This window comes from Cololabis saira, chromosome 6 (assembly GCF_033807715.1).
Source record: "Cololabis saira isolate AMF1-May2022 chromosome 6, fColSai1.1, whole genome shotgun sequence".
Taxonomy (NCBI): Eukaryota; Metazoa; Chordata; class Actinopteri; order Beloniformes; family Belonidae; genus Cololabis; species Cololabis saira.
This window is the reverse complement of record NC_084592.1, coordinates 17462044-17482928: the sequence shown is the minus strand read 5'-3', so window position 1 is coordinate 17482928 and position 20885 is coordinate 17462044. Positions and strand designations below refer to the sequence as shown.

Genomic DNA, 20885 nt, shown 5'->3' with positions numbered 1-20885 from the left:
AAATCGAATGTGTCGTCGAAAAAGAAAAAGACGGGGAGAAATGCGGGAAAATAAATATGTTGTAAACTCAAATTAGAGCGTCTTCTGTATCTGGAATGAATGTATTCTTGAGTGCATAACGTAACAATAATATAATAATAAGATAACCTTGGTTGAATTGTGAAATGGGTTTGGCTAAATACAATCTTAGACTCAGACTAAAACTAGACTAAAATGGTCCTGGACAATTCTGACTAAAATAAGACTAAAATGCTCAGTCGACTGAAACTTGACACAACTAAAAGGAGTATGAACGTGACTAAAACTAATAAAAACTAGAATGATAGCTTGACCCAAAGACTAGACTAAAACTAAAATAGAAACAGGCTGCCAAAAACAACACTACTGTGGAGTTTTCTAAAGCAAAAAAAATAAAGATAAAGACTTTTTTGAGGGGGTATTTTAATTATTCTTTCATGTCAACATGTTACTTCTCCAGCAGCTGAAACAGCTGCTCCATCATGAAATCAGTCATGCCAGTTTGATCTCTGCACATTTACTTTTCAAAGTATGTTGTTTCAGCCTTTCTATTATGGTACTATATGCTTCTTTCTTTTTTTTTTAAATTATGAGGAATGAGTCAAAAAAAGAAGCCGGGCAGCCAGTGGGCTGCCTCCACATCACTCCTGCAGTTTTCATCGGCGTTTCAGAAATCGTGATTTGGACTGAGAATACTGAGAATATATTTTAATAACACACTTGTCAACTTTAACCAGCACTTATGTCTCCGTTTTGGTGAGCGGCCAGAATGTGAGCTGGACCGTGCAGGGTGGTGAGGGCAGCACTAAAATACATTTCCTGCCTTAAGGAAAGAAAAAACAACAAAAAAAAAAAAGAAGAAGCAGGATGTGGACACGCTCGAGTGCTTGGCAAAACATGACAAAGAGCTTACTTGAGTCTTGGAAGTAGATATCGTTGCCATTGTAGGCATTTTTCAACTTGTTGGTCATCACCCGCAGAGCCATGATCTGTTGACGGATCAGGGTGTCCGGGCGCGTGATGTCCACGCCCACCTCGGGGTTGTTCACCTGGTTGGTAAGGCCATCTTTCTGGACTTCAGGGAAATACCTGGAACGTAACAAGTAGGACAAAATTACACTCAGTTTCCCCCCCCCCCCCCAGACACTTGTTAACCCTTGTGCTGTCTTTGACCCAATTCTTCTATCCTTCTTTCCTCCTGCTCTCTCCTTCCTTCTGTCTTCCTTCCTTCTTTCGTCCCCTCGTACATTCTTTCCTTGTTTTCTCCTTTCCTTCCTTTATTCTTTTTTCCCTTCCTTCCTTCTTTTCTCCTTCCTTCCTTCTTCCCTTCATTCCTTCCTTCTTTTCTCCCTTCCTTCCTTCCTTCCTTCCTTCCTTCCTTCCTTCCTTCCTTCCTTCCTTCCTTCCTTCCTTCCTTCCTTCCTTCCTTCCTTCCTTCCTTCCTTCCTTCCTTCCTTCCTTCCTTCCTTCCTTCCTCCCCTCGTACATTCTTTCCTTGTTTTCTCCTTTCCTTCCTTCATTCTTTTTTCCATTCCTTCCTTCTTTCCTCCCTTCCTCCATTCCTCCCTTCCTTCCTTCCTTCCTTCCTTCCTTCCTTCCTTCCTTCCTTCCTTCCTTCCTTCCTTCCTTCCTTCCTTCCTTCCTTCCTTCCTTCCTTCCATATTTTCTCCCTTCCTTCCATATTTTCTCCCTTCCTTCCTTCTTTTCTTCCTTCCTTCCTTCCTTCCTTCCTTCCTTCCTTCCTTCCTTCCTTCCTTCCTTCCTTCCTTCCTTCCTTCCTTCCTTCCTTCCTTCCGTATTTTCTCCCTTCCTTCCTTCTTTTCTTCCTTGCTTCTTTCCTTCCTTCCTTCCTTCCTTCCTTCCTTCCTTCCTTCCTTCCTTCCTTCCTTCCTTCCTTCCTTCCTTCCTTCCTTCCTTCCTTCCTTCCTTCCTTCCTTCCTTCCTTCCTTTCTCCCCTCGTACATTCTTTCCTTGTTTTCTCCTTTCCTTCCTTCATTCTTTTTTCCATTCCTTCCTTCTTTCCTCCCTTCCTTCCTTCCTTCCTTCCTTCCTTCCTTCCTTCCTTCCTTCCTTCCTTCCTTCCTTCCTTCCTTCCTTCCTTCCTTCCTTCCTTCCTTCCTTCCTTCCTTCCTTCCTTCCTTCCTTCCTTCCTTCCTTATTTTCTCCCTTCCTTCCTTATTTTCTTCCTTGCTTCTTTTTTCCCTTCCTTCCTTCCTTCCTTCCTTCTTTCCTTCCTTCTTTTCTTCCTCCCTTCTTTCCTCCCTTCTTTCCTCCCTTCTTCCCTCCCTCCTTCCTTAACCCGAAGACAGCACAAGGGTTAAAAGGATAAACCCCTCACGAGCGTAAAACTCACGGTTTTACCCCAAAAACAGAGGCCCACAAAGGGCAGCGGAGGTGGTAAATTCCACACGAGTTCATGTTTGGAGCTTTGGGTGCTAATGGTCGGACCCTTTGCCGACGGCTCTTTACGACACATCTGACCTCATAATGTCGGCCCGTGCACCGAGAAACTATTGAGGTATTTCTCCAGGAGAAACCCTGCAAGCAGTCTGCATTTCTGCTCGATAAATATGCAGCAGGATGTCATGTGAGGCCATTCCACAGGTCATCTGACACAACAGCGTTTTTTTTTCTCTCCTTTCTTGTGAACACGGATCTTTTAAGAGGGGAATTTCTGCGTTAAAAGACGCCAATGCTTGCTGGCCTTGAATGGTTCAAAATGAGCAGCTGCTACATTCAAGAGCGAATTATGTTAAATTGTTCATGTTATACAATCCTCTCCACAAATCAGATTAACAGAGTTAACACCAGTCTGGTTTAACATTCTAGAGAACAATGGACGCATTATTTCTACAAAACAATGAAATGTAAAGCAAATCTGTAAAATGAAGGATGAAAGTAAAACCAGGACAATCAGCTTCAAGGAGAAAAGATCCTGATTTTGTGCCGATGAGTCTCAACGCCAGCATGCCATGTGCCTGGAACTTGAGCCAGCTGACGTAAATAACCGAATTATTCACACTAGGAACATGCAGGACAGACGTTTAGACCCCCGAAGAACCTCTCTGTGCTCCCTTACGTCAGTCCCGGGGCCGTGGCTTACGCACCTGCCTTTGGTGTGTCCGTTCCAGCACTCGTCAGTGGCGTTTCCAGCTGTCACCCTGTCCTCCGCGCACATCGCTTCAGGCAGGTTTGACCAAAACTTCTTGGAGAGTTTCAATTTCTCTTTTATGTCAATGACCTACACAAAGACAGGGATTGTTACAGGAGGAGGAGAAAAAAGGTCCGGTTGATATTAAACATTCATGGCAACTTATCTATGCATATCATTTTAGGCAATTGGGATATTTTTGTGTTAATTCAGAATGTAATACCACCAAAAGAATGTGGTATGACACCTAAATAAAACATGCAGCAGACTGTATGGCCTGTGCATAATACACAATATTGTAAAAACGATGATGACAACACGATTATATCCACAGCAGATTTTGATAAATAGGTCTTTAATAAGCCATAAATTCATATTTATGTGACTGAAGCATTTTTCTTTTTTTCCCCTTCTAGATATATCTTTATTTCAGGCCTGTAAAACCATAAACACGATACTAATTGAAATATATTTGCATCTGGAATACAAAGTTGACAGGCATACTGAAATATGAAAAAAATATCGGAGCTATATGTTTAAGCTTAAGCCGTCTGCTCAGGGCACATTTCTTCTGTAAAATCATTATAAAATGATCCTACCCTCACTCATTACCGCGTCAGGATTATAAATCTTGAAAATTAATTCTGAGGCATCTCTTAACTCTTGGACCCTTTGGATTTCATTTGACTTCTCTGCTGACAGGCCAGTGTTTGTATCTATGGAAAGTAAAACCATGCAGGCTTGCAGCAATCATTTCAGCTTGAATGTCAGAGTTAAATGCTCCTTTGCAACCTGGCCATGTGACAAAGTCCGATATCGTTTCCGGACTTGAGCCTGTTGAACTCCAATCTTTCATCAAACACGCAGAATTTGACATATTTCACTGAAGCTGAGGGAAAGCGTGATAGCAGCAGGTTGGGCCCATTATCTTTTTCCGTCTGACTTGCTGTTGGCTTACACGAAATTGTAGTGAACCTGTGCAGAACATGAAAGGTGCTGTACTGTCTGTGTGACGCTGCTGTAGGCCCCGACACTGCTTTTGATGTGTTAATCCTGTCACACTGATGCCAAAGCACTTCAGCAGCTCTGATACTGCCCAGAGGGTCAAGGCTGCACTCAATACAGCAGCCTGACTGGCAACGTTTGACTTATACGTTAAGTTTAGTTTAACAAGTAAGAAATTCACTGTTTTTCTCCTGGCACCCGGCCAAAACAGGTGGCTGAAAGGTGTGAATTTAACTGAGAATGACTCGCAGTTTAGTAATGCAAATATTTGACCAGCACTTCAGTTGAGCACGGTACAGGCACGGTTCAGATACAGCCTCTCATTCAAAATGAATTAACTTTGATGTTTCTGATGACACGGCCTTTACACTAAACAACAGCAACAACAACAACAACAACAACAAAAGACACATGTAAGCAGTTATATTTATTTATATATAGTACAAATTAAAGCCTGTATGTTAAGTAAATATAATGAAATATGTTTGTTGAGTTTGATTGACATACCCATAGGCGGCGGTAATTTTATTTTATTTTAATTTTATTGAATTTTAGTTTTTTATTCACTTAGTTGTTGTTTTTTATTATTAGTATTTTTAATTTATGTAATTTGTGAAGTTATTTCTTTGAAAAAGGGGCAGATCAGATAAGATTCTTCTTCTTTCTGCTCCCTTTTCATTCACAATTTAAGAACATTTGTATTTGTATTGAATTATTTTATTTTTATTTTTTTTAATGAAATAAAGAATAAAATGAAATGAAAAAAAAAATATATATATATATATTATATGTTATTATAAAATAATAACATATAATATATTATATATATATATATATATATATATATATATATATATATATATATATATATATATATATATATATATATATATATATATATATATATATATATATATATATATCAATGAGACTAATGCCAAAAGCAGGGTACCATCAGTCCTTTTGACTAACCTACCTCTGTTTATTGATAAGCAACTGGGATCTATCTATCTATCTATCTATCTATCTATCTATCTATCTATCTATCTATCTATATATATATATATATATATATATATATATATATATATATATATATATATATATATATATATATATATATATATATATAAATAAATACACACACACACTAATGAGATAGTAGTCTCAGATGTCTGCTTTGGCAATTTAACAAACATATTTAACAAACTTCAAACACTACAAATGCTACTGCCTGATCATTAAAGAAATAGATATGCGGAAACAAGTTTTTATGTTGTTTTGTTTTTTGTACACCAGAATAAATACGCCTCTCTGTCGCTGCGGACTTGAATAAACAGCTGCCTCAGTGATGCACCCCGCCACCACGGCCGCTAGATGGCACTATGTCGCTGAGAAACGAGGAGAGGAACCAAAGCCAGTAGGGATTTGAAAATGGGAAAAAAATACACATCAAATCACTTGCGTTTGTTATTGACGTTATTCCTTAACATGAAACTACAACAATGTGCGGTCTAACACAAACCAAATGCATGAAATAAATGTAATCAAGGAGCCTCAGGATGAAATATGCAAGAAAAAGTGCCCACATATCTGCAGATGAGACAGAAACAAACACATCAGTAGTATCAGTGGAGAACAATGCTAGTAAGTGAGGAAACATGGAGGACATTTTGATGATAATCAGCCACCTATTACAGTACTGACAGCTGTGACATCCTCATTAAAAAAATCAAAATGGCAGAGACACACCTCCCCCTCCCGTCACACCAAGACATTACATTGTGTATGTTCTCGCTGACATCCTAACAAACGACAGTTATTATGAGATGTCACCGCCGCTCCGGCTCCTGATGAAACCGAAGATGGCACAAGTGTGTGAGGCCTCTCGTTTCTAATGAAGGCTGACGAGGCGGCTCATATAAGTAGTCTCCTCTAAGAACCGCATTAAAACACTGTGTAAATCTCAAAGTATCAGAAGTGCTGCCAAAAAAACAAAAAGGAGAAAAAACTAAACAAAATAACCATAAATTTGAGCAACGCTAACAACACAGATGTTTTTCGGTGTCGGTTCGTTCACAGACAGATAAAAGGACATGATTAACACATAAAAGTGTTTAGTGAAGTCAGAAACAAACACATGACCAGGGGATTAATTGATGTTATAAAGGCTGATAGACATACATGTTTGAATTTTATCCTGATCTCACAAATATTAACCTGATGTTAAAATCTACTTTTGCATTTATTCAAGCTGTTTGTTTGCTAAAATTCCTCAGTGATTCTTTAAAGCGAGAGCAGTGTTACCACCGTCTATCTAACCATTTGTAAGTCACAACCCTGCTTGGAAATAAATGCATCTGCTTAAGTCCTAGTCTTGTTGGCTGACGGGATTTTTTCACTACATTCAAATCAAATGCAAACATAACACATTCATTCTTTTATCTTCTCTTCTAGTCTTTTGTAGTCTAAAATAATGTTTTTTTGTTGAATGACAACCTTTAACAGCAGACACATGTGATTACTGGATATACAGGACTGTCTCAGAAAATTAGAATATTGTGATAAAGTTTATTTTCTGTAATGCAATTAAAAAAACAAAAATGTCATACATTCTGGATTCATTACAAATCAACTGAAATATTGCAAGCCTTTTATTATTTTAATATTGCTGATTATGGCTTACAGTTTAAGATTAAGATTCCCAGAATATTCACATTTTTTGAGATAGGATATTTGAGTTTTCTTAAGCTGTAAGCCATGATCAGCAATATTACAATAATAAAAGGCTTGCAATATTTCAGTTGATTTGTAATGAATCCAGAATGTATGACGTTTTTGTAATTGCATTACAGAAAATAACAATATTCTAATTTTCTGAGACAGTCCTGTAAACACAACAACAATGCTCATCTGCAGAGGCATTGAAAAGTGGGACCAGTTAAAGGTAGGGTAAGGAGTTATATACGCTTTCTAACCGATGACAGTTCGTCACATTCAGTGAATGTCTCCGCCAGCTGCTCGTGACTCGTCCTGTCAGAAAACCTGGTCATCACAAACTTCCTCCGTTAAACTGGATGCAGGCCCCCCTAAACCGTAACAGCCAGCCAATCACTGACAGAGGGCGGGTCAGTGCCCGCGATGGGGCGCGGTTGCTAGGGAAGCACATGAGGAAGGAGCTAGATCTCTCTATAATTTGTTGGTGTTTTGTCCAAATGTTAACAGCCATGACGTTATGCAGAAATTGCCTACTCTCACCCTTTAAGAGGTTCGGTTTTGTGGCCTTAGGATACTGCTGTTTTAGCCTCGTGGTTTTAATGACCGTTTTAGTTTTTGGAGTCTTGTTTTCTTTGGTTGGGTTTAATTTTAGTCCTGTTTACTGACATTGATTTGCTTCTGTCAGCTTGACTTCCTGTTTTATTTTGAAAAGTGTTATTCCTCGTGTCTCGTCGCGACTTTTCCTGTCCTATCATGTTTGTTAACGCCTCCGTCTCATCTACTCCTCTTCCTTCTTCCCTTCCTTCCCTTCTAGTCTGCTCGTCTTGACGGCTGTCTATGTTAGGCCTGTAACTTGTCAACGTGCCAGTCTGTCTATCCTTAGATCACTTTTGGTTTTTTGATACTGGATTTCCTGCTTTAGCACAACTTTTTTGGTTGAAAATAAAGGCCTTTACTGTTTGGTGCTCCTACTTCTGGATCTCCTATTTGTGTCTTCCTCACGTCTAAACATAACAATCCCTGCTTTTTTTGCACAAGATGAGGTTTTGCTGTCGTGATCGAGCCGTGATCTCCAGCTCTGAGTGATCTGCAGCTGAAATGTGAGGCAGCTGGGAGGAGAATCTGCACCTTGGTTATCCGTGAGAAAAGAATAGGTTGACCTCTCGGGTTTGGAGGTGAGGTGCTAGCTGAAGTGGAGGGGGTTCAAGTATCTCGGGGACTGCAGATCTGTGCGGCCTCTGCAGCAATGCGGATTCTGTACCTCTCTGTTGTGGAGGCGAGAAATGACACTGTTTACCTGCCTCCCTATCTTCCCGCCCTGACTTGTGATGAACTGTGGGTAATGACTGAGAGAATGAGATCTGGCTGAAAGGAATCTCTTCCACGGGAAAAATGCGCTCTACCTTAGATATAGGATAGATTGAAAAATTCAGTCATTCGGAAGGAATTTGGAGGAGAGTCACCGCTCCTTCAATTGGAGAGGAGCTAACCGGGGTGGGCACCTGACGACTTCTTCAGGAGGTGTATCAGACCGATGGAGCCAGGAAGAAGACCACTGGGACCGGGTGGAGAGTTTATATTTCCTAGCCGGCCTGGGAACGCCTCGCTATCCTCCGAGGGGTTTAGGGAGGTTCAGGCCTCTCGCGTACGCTCCTGCCACTGTGCCCCAAACCCAGACGGACGGATGGATCATTTGAGATAGTTCAGCAAATGATTCCACAACTCCAACTACTTTGGAGGTGTTAACCAAACAGAGGCAACACATTCTTATGAAGAAAAAAACTAAAGTAAAAAACTAAATCAAAACAAAGAGAAAGGCGAGTTTAAAACGCTCAGCACTCCTGAGCTTCTTTGGTATGTTGCCTTCATTTGTAAATTGAAGGAATGTGATTTCATTCTTTATAAAATCTTACAAAAACATTCCTGCAATATCTGGTATTGTAGTTGCAAGAGTGTCTTGATAAGTTAGATTTGGTGATGCACTGGAAGTTCATGACGGAAAACTGCTCTGTCTTCCTTCTTTTGCTCAATTATAATGTATTTGAATCATTTCTGCAATCCTGCACTGCTCGGCAACAGCAAGGGATAAGATAAATAAGGATTTGGACACATACTTATAGAGTCTGTTCAGTTCTGATATTTTCATGGCATCTGATGACAAAAACAACATTAAAGACAGTCATCAGTTGTATCCCGAGAATGCGTTTTTGCTTATAGTTTAACGGGTAAATTCACATCAAAAGAAGGAGTAAGGATGTTCTGTTGTCCACTATTTCTCTCCCTTTTCAGCTTTTTGTTGCCTTTTCGTTCCCGTTGTCATAAAGCATAAGCTGTTTCACCGTGCTTCTCTTCTTCCGTCTGCCTCCTTGCCGCGGCTCGGCATGGCGCCCTCCCAGTTTGTTGTTTCTCTCTTTTTCTTTCAGATCTAACTACAAGTGAAGGTTTTCATGAGCAGCTGACCCGTGATCTGAGCACAACTCCAAATCCAGGGGAGATCTGTGAATAAAACCTCAAAACCTCTCCGCTGTGATCTGCAGTGTTTGCTCGGCCTTCTTTGTACAGTTCTCTCGGCTCTCTTCACCCCACATGACTTATTTTTCAGTATTCTGAGCTGCAACTCGAGCTTCTCTTTATCAGACAATATGTTAACTGCTTCAAAGTATTATTCAAATGATGGGCAGCGTTCTGTTTCTCTCTCTTATTCCTTTGAAAGAACAGGTAAAGAACTATTTTATTCTAATGGGAAAAAACCAACATATTTAATAAATCCATCTGTAAACAGCACTGATAATCATCAGTATTACAGATGACACAGATCCCTACCTCACCTTCAAACTTGCTTATTTCTCCACAAATGAAATCCAAACAACCTGCATATACGCGCTGCAGTGTTTACTCGCTGTAAAAAGGAGAAAAAAAAACTGTCTGGCCTAAACGGCGAGGCATGAGCAAATATTTATAGAGAATAATTATTTCTAAAAACAACTGTATGAGTCAATGAGATAATTGTGCCGGCGGGCTTTAAAGCCTTTGGTGTTTACAGACATATTTCTCCCAACACTCATCTGTCTTGTTTGTTTGTGCATGTGCAGCCAGGCAGATCATGAGTTTCTGTGCCTGGTGGCTGAATACCATCCGTCAGCTCAGAACAGAAACGCAAGTGAATTGTAGTTTGACCACCGGTTTCCCCGACGTCCTCGCTTCTTCTCAGATCAAAAAGCTGACGTGTCACTTCGCTTTGAAGCTGCGATCAGACTCTTGGCGATGGTACAACGTTCGGGGGCTTAAGTCCTTATCACGCTGTCGGATGATGCCTGGAAGTGCTATGCACCTTTCAAAAAACATAAAAAAAACTCCCAAACTATCTATCTTTTTTTGATCTCTAACCTCCTAAGACATGGCGTACACATGTGTGAACATCACACGCTTTCGTTGTTGATGCCGTAATATTTGATTTCTTAACTGCAACAAGAAAAAAACTGCACCAGCTCTTAGTAGGTTAAAGGGCACATTTTACTCATAGTTGTGGCAAAGTTGACCTCCAGCAATCAGTCTCTTTCACGTTTGACGGCTCTGTCAGCCGTCAAATGTCCCTTTCTGCTTCTTACAACAGCTAAGAGCATCTCTCGCTTGTTAAACAATCAGTCCCTCTCCGTGCATGCATCTGCGGGTTGTCAGCAGCGTTTGAAACGTAGCATGTCCTTCTTCTGCAAATTTGAGCTAATTTAGTGCTAGTTTCATCCGATCTTAGTGGGTCTTACCACGCAAACCACAAAGGGAGGACAACTCCTTGATCAACTTATTTTCCCTGGCAACTGCTCCTCCTGTCTGTGTTAAAATAGTTTTTCATCTGATATGAATGCAGATCTCTTCCTGCATCTCAATTACAGAGGTCAGGGAGTCGGTTCTGCTCATACCAAGACCTTGGCTAAAACCACAGGGCTCTCCAAGACCGGCGACCGCTTTGAGGACAGACGGAATAGTTTCTCACCATGAGGAAGACCACAGTAAGAATAACTCTGCCTCTTCATCACATTCTTGGTTGAGTCAGGCCTTAAAAAAATAATGCGCCCCTCTGAGATGATGTTGCCAACCAACATCAGGTCGAGCTGCCAAGAGTTAAGTATCTAAGGACCGGGGTGCATATCCCTGGAAATGACTGCTAAAACCTGATGTTCGACATCTCATAAACCCCTCCTCAGTCATTCAGGGAAACCCATTAACGGCAGATTCTCTCAACCACGACCTGCCATCTGGCTTCGAAGCACCTTTAGCAGAAATCTCCTCTGGAGAAATAACACTGGCTAGCCCAAAGCAAACCATATAAATAACCTGTCTGATAATGTTTTGAGAGGCCGGCGTTTCATGGTGCCATGTCCCCTTTGTCCTTGTGTGGAAACACTCACTTCAGATGTGACTGACAGTGCTGCTTAGAGCAGCTACGGCTACCAGAGCGCATAAAGATGTGGGCTGTTCTCATCCAATCAATATCCATCACCAGAGTGCAAAAGCAACACTGTTTCCCCTTTGTGACTTCACAATAGATCCGACAAAGACGTCACTCGGTTGTTTATCTTGCAGTCCCAACACAGATGGAGACGGTATTCCGGAGCAAGTCATGATCAGAAAACAGCAGAGCCACCGGCAAAGTAAAATACGGTTTGATGTGACAGAGCAGCGCCGGATTTCATCCTCCGCTTTTGGGCTATGCGCCATGTGTTCATAATAAATCTGTTTTTAGCATCTTTCTGCAGGCCCCTATGCTTTATTCATCTCAATCCTTGTTTCCCTTTGATTGCCACTGATTATGTCCAACCGTAAATTTGCCGCAGCACAATTGTGCAACATGATTTGACATGGACATCTCAACAAAGCATCACCCCAGACGGAGCGTTTTTCTTATATCAGCCGGGGACAACAATGTCACACTGTTATTATGCGGCTCTCCGGGAGCAGATACCCAACATAAAGAAAAGGTTTATTGTCGCACAAAACTAGCTATTATCTTGCATCCTTTTCTGATTTCAAACACAGCTTGCACACAATCGAGGAAAAAGCCTTTGCAATCCATCTTAATGGTTTATCTGACGAAAACAGGGGAAATGACAATACCGGGCAAAAAAAAAGTAGCAAATGTACATCAGCTATCAGTGTTGTACACTCAGACTGAGAAACTCCTGCTGTGCACTGCACCAATGCAAATGTACAAATTGTTGATACCGATTTCACCGCCAATGGCGTGTAATGATGCTTTCAAATTTAGATCTGTTTCAACATTTGAGCCGGAGAAAGGTGAACTGAATTTAAGCGCTCGGTGACACCCCGGAGGCACGACTTTCCTCTCAGTGTTCTTCATAACTGTTGCAGGGGAGAAAACAATTCATCATCTCTTTAATTCAATGTGACGTTCCGTCTCTGTATACCTTGAAAAAAAAAAAAAAAAAGAAGAGGAAGAGGAAGAAAAAAAAATCTAACTCCAAAAATAGCAACGACATTGCGAGACATAATTATACGTCTTTATCTTTTGAAGGACGATTTGATAAGAGTTTATGAATTTGCAAAAGCAAAAAAAATGCAACCATAAAAACAATAGAAAGAGCTTCTTAATCCTTCAAAACTAAACTCCCTGTGACTTGGCCTTGCCTTGGCCTTTCCTGAAGTTGTGTGAGACGCCCCAAACCTCACATACTGTAGGCCCGCACATGTCAGCTCTCTTTTTTTTTCCATATTCCATTTAACATGCTCAACAGCAGGCATGTTGCCTTTGCATCGCTGTTCACGTTGTATTTATATACTTACAGCGATCACCACTGTAGGTCAGATTCAGTGGCCCACATTACATTTTACAGCCTCAAACCATTTGCTCGGCCCCATGATAACTGCACAATATGCTTCATCACAGAGAGCAAAATTTATCACACAATAATCCCACGTTCAAGGAAAAAAAAAAGACAGAATATTGATGAAATAGTGGTGCGTTTGTCCATGTGATGTGCCGGAGGCTACGGCAGGAGAAGCTGGAAGAAGGGAGATGATTAAAGGAAAGCTATGCTTTGTGGAGAACAGAGCAATCATCAGCGAGCCGTCTTTCCCCCCGCCGCCCTCGTTCCCTGGAGAAGCAGGACAGCCTTGAGAATAATGGGGCCAATGTGTCTCATTAATGTATCGACACATATGAAAAGTACAAGAGCCTTTATGACACCAGCATTAGTCGGTGCAAGGGATCGGGTGAAGTTCTTCTTGTCTCAATATATGCTAGATGTCTAATCATTTAAGTTACACAAGAGCAAGGATTAAAAAAAGAGATTGAGGTGCATTAAAGAAGGTGCTATAAAAGTCAGCAAAGAAGCATTACAATTCACATTTACATGTGATAAATGCATCTTTACAAACTTTACTGCAAATCTGAGTGCATTTGTGCATCTCTTAGGCCCCTGTTTACACGGGGCAAAAACGGAGGCGTTTTCATGCGTTTTGGCCGTTCGTTTACACGAAAACGGAGGTCAAAGCCCCCAAAAACGATCATTTCTGAAAACTCCGGCCAAAGTGGAGATTTTCAAAAACTCCGTCTTCACGTTTGCGTCTAAACAGATAAAACGGAGGAAAACTGAGATTTACGTCACATTATGCGACAGAAACGTCACCAGCAGCGTCATGAGTGCGACCTGTGTTTACAATTTGTTTGGCCACCGTCAATATTTTCTTTTATTTTACCTGTTTTAAATTCTCTCAGACTCTCGTTCCGTCACCATGTCCACACTGCATACGACGCGAGCGAGCGTCAGCGTCAAAAACAGTTCCATTGCTTTATTTTTTATTGCACTGTGTACACTGGTTGCGAGCGACGCAGCGTCGTTTTGAGCTGGACTTTTGTCGCACGCCCTGCTTCTATTTTCTTCCTGTCGCTCGCTTTGAAAGCCGGTTGAAAGTTGAAAAAAAAGTTGAAAGCGCTGTAGGAAACAGTCATTTCAATACAAGAACCTCAATAAAGTGGCAGCTGGCTGTAGGGAGATCGCCAAGGAGCTGGAAGGTTCTGAAATAATAAGATATAATAAGAATCTTATCTTAATCTTATTAGGGCTTAATTTGTGCCGGATCCAACAAGATCTGGTACCTATTTGATCATTTCTCATGTCCTCTGTTTTTCCCCCACATCCCAGTAATGATCTGACATGCTGACATGTTTGCTGCATTTAACACCACGAACACGCCGGTTTGATTGCGTCACCACACGCCGTTATTTTGTTCGTTTTTTTCCCCACTTTGGTCGGACGTTAGACCTGCTTCTATTTTCTTCCTGCCGCCTTGTCTAGGAGTTCTTTTAGGAGTTTCTTTCAGGAGCGCACGGGCGGTTGGTGGGGCGAATAAAAGGCGAGTCACGGGCGGGTGAATAAAGGCAGATTTATGGTTCCGCGTAAAATCGACGGCGTAGGGTACGCGGCGACGCGCACCGTTCGGTGAGTGCGCCGCGTACCCTACGCCATAAGGTCTGCGTTGGTGTAACACAGAACCATAAATTAGCCTTTTAAAAGGCGAGTCTCCGCTGTCAATCAAAAGAACGTGGTAGAACGTGGGGCCGATAACGCGTTCAGTGTTTCAGGACAGAGCGCGTCCGATGCCATAAATCAGCCTTAACTGGAAGTTACACGTGTCATTTGTTGATGTTTTTTCCAGGATTCTGATTGGCTGGCATGACGTTAACAGCGTTTTCATGCGAGTCGGTGTAAACGAGGATATTTTGAAACCGGAGAGGGGAAAATATCCGTTTATATCCGGCTACGTGTAAATGTGGCCTTAGTCAAAAGATGCGTCAAGTGTTTCTACTGTAAATACTAAACGGTTATAACAGACTTTGATGAAAGTCAAGCCGTTACTGAAACTGCAAATCAGCAGCTTAAAATCCTCTTTGGGGTGCCTTACAATACAAGAGACTAAACGAATCTTAGTGGGGATGGAAACCAGAAGACAGTGTGGATTACAAAAAATCTCAGCTTGAGTAAATGAGAAGATTTGAAGGATCTGCTGTGCCAATATTGATTGCCTATCTGCACCTACCCCGGCGTCAATTCAAAAGAAATCCCAGGCCTTGAAATAAGGAATAAGACGGAGCAGTCAGAGGCAGCTAACATGCTGACTTTCACAAGCATTTAAGTCTAAAATCAAAATGCAGTTAGTGACATGATTCCGCTCTGAAGCGAGTGGGGTCGCCCAGTGTCTTTTATTTAATCGGCATTTCAGCCCAGCAGTCGCCCTCCTTTCTGCTGCGACTGTGGGTGTAAAGTCTCACAGATGCAATATTTTCACAGAGTGCACCAGGCATTAATGGGTTGAACATGAATGATATTTATGGCTTCTTAAATGAAATGGCTTTCTTTCTGCTTTTGCCTGCACTCATGACAGACTGCAGTTAAAAGGACTCCACGGCTGTCTGGAGAAGTGGGTGTCCACACTTGTCAGGAGGAGGGACAGTAAATGAGGTGAGCAAACAGCTTTGAAAGACACAGAACAAAGAAAATTGTAGTTTTTGTCAGACATAATGTTCTTCCCCTGCATACACGCTACTCGTATGTGGCCTTTACCGGGGTGACCAACAATTTTCTTTCCTTTAAAAATTCGATATGTCATCCAGTACAAGGTGTCGCTATCTTGGGCTGTAATGCATGCAGTGTTGCCTTTGTCCTTTGTGACATAATTCCCCTGATGCATCTTTTCTCAGCGGCTTAAATTGGCTGTTTTTTTTGTTGTTGTTTGTTGTTGTTTTTTTGGACAGCTTGCAAAATTTTAGATATTTCACATGTTTACTTAAAACTCACATTTTGCTTTTTGCTACATATGCAGCTTTAATGATTTACAATCATTCTTTATTTTGTAGATTTTTTTGCCTCAAAGATCCCTGGACATATTTTTTGAACATTAATACTGTAAATAAAACCCAGCACTTACTACCTTAAGAAAGATCAGAAATTACAGGGAATGTTTGCAGAGCTTTATCCTTTGTTTTATTCAACGGAAGCAACGGAAGTTTTATTAACACTGTATCTTTTTTCTCTGTCACCTTTTTCTTGTTAATAATGACAAGAAACAGACAAGAAACAGTGAATTTGTTATACGTTTTTGTTTTTGTCACTTCAGACCTTTGGAGTGCCAACATCCTTAAATACTGAGATGTGTGGGGTATCTCTGCATGTCTTCATCGCACCTTTTATTTAATTACTGTATAAGACGCGATGGCTGATTCTATTTCCAATTAATTTACATGAACAGCTCAGCTCACATCAGAGAACTGAGCCAGCTGTTTGTTTGTCCTTTAGCGTAACATCGTGAGCCCTTTCGCTGAACTCACATATGTCGGTGAATGTGGTGATTTAGGACAAGTCACATGTGTGCAAACTTGACTATCCAACAATATGGCTGCATAATGTTCAGGAGGAGAAAGTCAGCAATATAGTTTCACTTCCAGGCGAACTGCCCTTTCGTCAACCCGAGAATGCCCTGCTGTGCTTTCATCCACCCGCACAGACCCACGGTGGTGAATGCAAACATACTGTACAGTTCCCTATGGTCAGTATCCCAAGTTAATACACTTCTTTTTGTTCTCTTACTTTCATTCAATTGTTTTCTTTTCTCGCTATTTTCTGATTAGTGAAGGTTCACCTCATGTTACTGCTGTCTGCCCGGACTTCATGTTCATCTCCGCACAACAGGTCATTAAATGTGACAATTAACTGTGATGTTGATTTGGGAGGACAGTGTCCGGCCCGGCCGTGTTTAATCCCCCCCCAAAAAATAAAATAAATTGCACTCATAGTTAAAAGACTTGTTTTTTTAGCAGGTACGTCTCCAGTGCAGGGGTAAAAAAAAAGAAAAAAAAAAGGGGGTTTTATTAAAAAAATCACGGGAAATCCGAGCATCTAATCCCCTGGCATTCAACCTTGTCCCACAGCGGCTCCACCCAAGGCCCTTGGTTTCCTGTTTGACAACAAGCAGACCTAACACCAAGCTTAAAAATGTCATTTTAAGGGCCTGTGGTCAGACCGTATAAGTAAATAACGCTTCTGCATGTGGGATGTTTTGAAGTAGCAGCAGTGTTTGTGTGCAATGTCAGTACATGAGAACATATAACTCAACAGTGCACATTTACCAGTGTTATTCCTTTGTCCAAAAATGTAAAATATTTGCACGTGGTGATGACACTTTTTTTTTCTTTCTAAATATTGGAAAGAACATCGGAATCTCATGTTTACAAATGAAAGTTTCCTTGAGCTCACCGTCAGTAAACAACACTGTTTGTCCAAGAAAAAGCACTGCTTTGGCAAGTTTTACGCTTTGCTCATCTTCGGTCTATCAAATGAAACACAGTGTGTACTCCAAAAGTAAATAATACTCAAATGAAATGCATCTTATCTATCTAAAAGAGATAACAGAGCTTCTAGTGTACTTTATGCAGTCGCCAACAAGATTTTTCTCTCCATGTTCACAACATTTCTCTTTGAATGACCACATTTGCCACTGTCCATTTACACGTAGAGCAGAAGTTGTAATTTGCATCCTAATGTATATTTGACATTTTTCATGCTGTAATTTTAGCAGTCAACCGTTCATGCTTCAGTGCCAGGCCTAACCCAGGCAATTGTTAAGTTCACAGTCAAACGGTGACCTGAAGTACCGTGCCACATGTGCACCGCTAGACTATTTATTTTTGTGTGGTCTTACAAAAAGTATCATTTATGCTAGAATCTGTGGAATCTCTGTAATTGCATGCCTTGCTGGGCAGAAAGTCTGTAGATACAACTCGGAGAAAGGAGCTGTGGATAGGCCCACTTTACTTCCATTACACTGTATCCAAAACAAGAATGTTTCAGTGGCCTGACATGTTCCTGGACTGCAAATCTTTAATGCCAGGGTCAAGATTCTGGATAGGAGTGGTTGTGGCTTTTCCTCTCTTTATCTGTTTATTTACTTTTCCTCCCTGACAACTGACTTCACAGTCCACACTTCACCCCCACTTTAAAATTGCATGCATGACCATTCACTTTTAGTTAATGTTTTAAGTTTTCCCTGTCCGAACTTTCTGGATGACTTTTTTTTTTTCTAACATTACCTTACAGAGAGAGAGAGGAGATTTCACAGTTTCTATGTCTCACCATCAGCGTTACTAAACCGCTCTTGAGAATCCGCACAAATTACCGGATTCTTCATAAAAACTTTGCTTTTAGACTTTTCGTTCAGTCATTTACACTTCTTACATCGCCTTACATTGTCAGTCGTGGAAGATGGAGCAAATGCGTTAACTAAAAGCAAAGCAAGACCATGGAAAACATTTTTAAAATAAGTCACAGGTCTGTCACAAAGCCAGCAAATAAAGACAAAAAATCACACAGTCACACTTAACATCTATTTATTGACCTGTATGCCTTGGTGGTAGAAGACTGGGCAGCAGTGGGAGACGGGAGGAAGGAGGGTGGGAAATCACTAAAGTGGAGAAAAATGAAAGCCTAGTGCAAAACTTGCTTTCCTACTGGGCATCCATTGTAAGCATCGATCCGCTATGCTGCCACTGTTTCCAACAGTTGATTGTGTCTTTTCTGACTTAACAGCCTCCAGCCTGCTTTAATGCATGGGGGTGAGATACGGCATGGTTTAAAGCTACAGTGAGAGGGATGCCCTTCCTGTAAAGCCTTCCTCATCCAGAAAATGTATTTTCCTTACTGTTAATTTACTTAGATATTTGACATTCATTGTGATGAACGACTTCCTTCAATGTGTGTTTACAGTTAAATCTGAATTTGACGATGTTTTGCACTATCATAGAATGCCACAGAGCTAGGTACCTGCTGTATGACGGCAAGGTACCTGGAAAAAAAAGAAAAGAAAAAGGTTTTACAGAACTGAACACAATTTCAGTATTTACAGCAGTTTCTGTAAAATGGACTAATTTGTTGGAACCCTTCCATTAAAGAAAAAAAACCCACAAGGATCACTAAACTGACAAAAGAAACCATAAACAACAATTTACTGAAAATAGAAGCATTGCAATCAATTTTGGTTCAATAGAATATAGATAAATAAATAAAACCAATTAAACTGGCCTGGAAAAATGAGCAGGTACCCCTTGAGATGATGTTCTGGGTCTGGGGCAATGTCTTTTCGGCAGATGAGAAAAAACTACAACTTTTTAGCAGCTCGCTTCAAGTTTAAAAATGAAGTGTTAGAAAAAGAGAAAAAGAGAGAAAAAAAGATGACCGTAGCTACAGTGAAACATGGAGGGTTATGTTCTGGAGCTGCTTTGCTGCATCTGACACAGTGTGTCTTCAATCTGTGCTGGTAGTAAAATTAAATCTCAAAACCAGTCTTTCAGAAAATAATTATAATAACTTTAGTCCATTTCAAGTTATTTCAGAGACAGTTGGATATTTCTTTCTTTAATATAAGGGTATCAAACAAATTTGTCCATGTGTGTACAGTTGATGAAGACTCTAAATCCAAGCTGCATTAGAGCAAATTTTTTCAACTGATAATTATTTAATTCAAGATATACTATATACGTGTAGATAATAATATATTTGACCCACTAAAAATGTAATGACAACATTTTTCCGTTATGCATCATAGTTAAAACTAGTGACAAGGTGTAAAAAAAATACAGGACTTTGTTTGAGAAGCTGTTGTCAGTGTACATATTCATGTGGTGAGCAGGATTTTGTATTAGAATTAGTTTGCAAACCATTAATATGCAACTCACATGAATGCCACATGGGGACTTAGAAATCTCACTTGTGTGTACCAAGCGCCAACCATCTTACTTGCATTGATCAAATTAAAGAGTGAATGTGCCAGAATTGTCTCCAGTTAAATTAAGACAAAACAGAAATAACGGTGTTTGTAGCCAAGAAATAAAGATTAAAAGTTAGCACCCAGCTTCAAGCAGTGAAGCTAAAATCCAGTAGCCAAGAGAGAAATCTGGGAGTGGTTCTGGACTCAGACCTGCATTTTAACAGCCGCATTAAGACAGTAGTGAAGTCAGGTTATTATCACCTGAAGAACATATGGAGGATTAGCGGACTGATGTCTCAGCAGGACTTAAATAATGTGTCCATGCTTTTAACTTCAGTAGACTGTAACGCTGTTCTCACGGGTCTCCCCAAAACATCCATCAAAGAGCTGCAGTTAGTTCAGAACGCTACTGCCCGAGTCCTCACCAAGACCAAGAGAGTGGACCACATAACCCCAGTTCTTAGATCTTTACACTGGCTTCCTGTTTATCACAGAATAGATGTTAAAATCCTGCTGTTGGTTTATAAATCTCTGAATGGTTTAGGGCCAAAACACATCTCTGATCTCCTGGTCCATTATGAACCAAGCACATCCTTCAAGTCACCTAAGTCACGCTTACTTTCTGTACCCAGAGTTAGAACCAAACACGTGAGGCAGTGTTCATCTTTTATGCGCCTCACTTGTGCTACAAACTCCCAGAATGCATCGGGGCTGCTGACACTCAGTTACTTTAATTCGAGGTTGAAAACATTTTTATTTACGACTGTTTCAGTAATCTCCCACCATGCACTGGATGTTTTATTTCTTGCATCTCATTTGTTTAATTATTTTTAACTTATGTCTTTAATTCTGCTTATAAACTCTTTAACTATGTAATGCATATAAAACATTTATGTAAAGCACTTTGAATTGTCTTGCACCTTAAAATGTGCTAAATAAATTGCTATGTCTTGTACTAGCAGGTGAAATGGTCTTTCGCTGTTAGTGTCCTTTGGCAGCTCTGCAAATATTTAGGTGGGGATCGGCTGAATGAGCTGGTAGCCAAAGCTACCTTTTACGAAATTACTTATTGCGAAAAAAAAAAAGCTTCAAAACGGCTCCTCAGAGACTTGACTTAATGCTTCTTCCATTGATTTTTCAGTCTATGACGTGTACCTGTAGCACCTTTAAACAACCACGGTTGACCAAAGTGCTTCGCAATTAAATGAAGGACAAAAAC

General features: G+C 40.6%; 1 protein-coding gene across 1 annotated transcript in view; it reads right to left on the bottom strand.

Annotated features, from left to right (window-relative positions):
- LOC133445902 (glypican-6-like) overlaps nucleotides 1-20885 on the bottom strand; it is a 106352-nt gene that overhangs the window by 3492 nt on the left and 81975 nt on the right. Inside the window, exons 7-8 of the mRNA XM_061723426.1 lie at nucleotides 3126-3259; nucleotides 932-1107 (exon numbers count right to left, since the gene is read on the bottom strand). Coding sequence (XP_061579410.1) covers nucleotides 932-1107; nucleotides 3126-3259 — 310 coding nt within the window. The remainder of the gene's footprint in view (nucleotides 1-931; nucleotides 1108-3125; nucleotides 3260-20885) is intronic.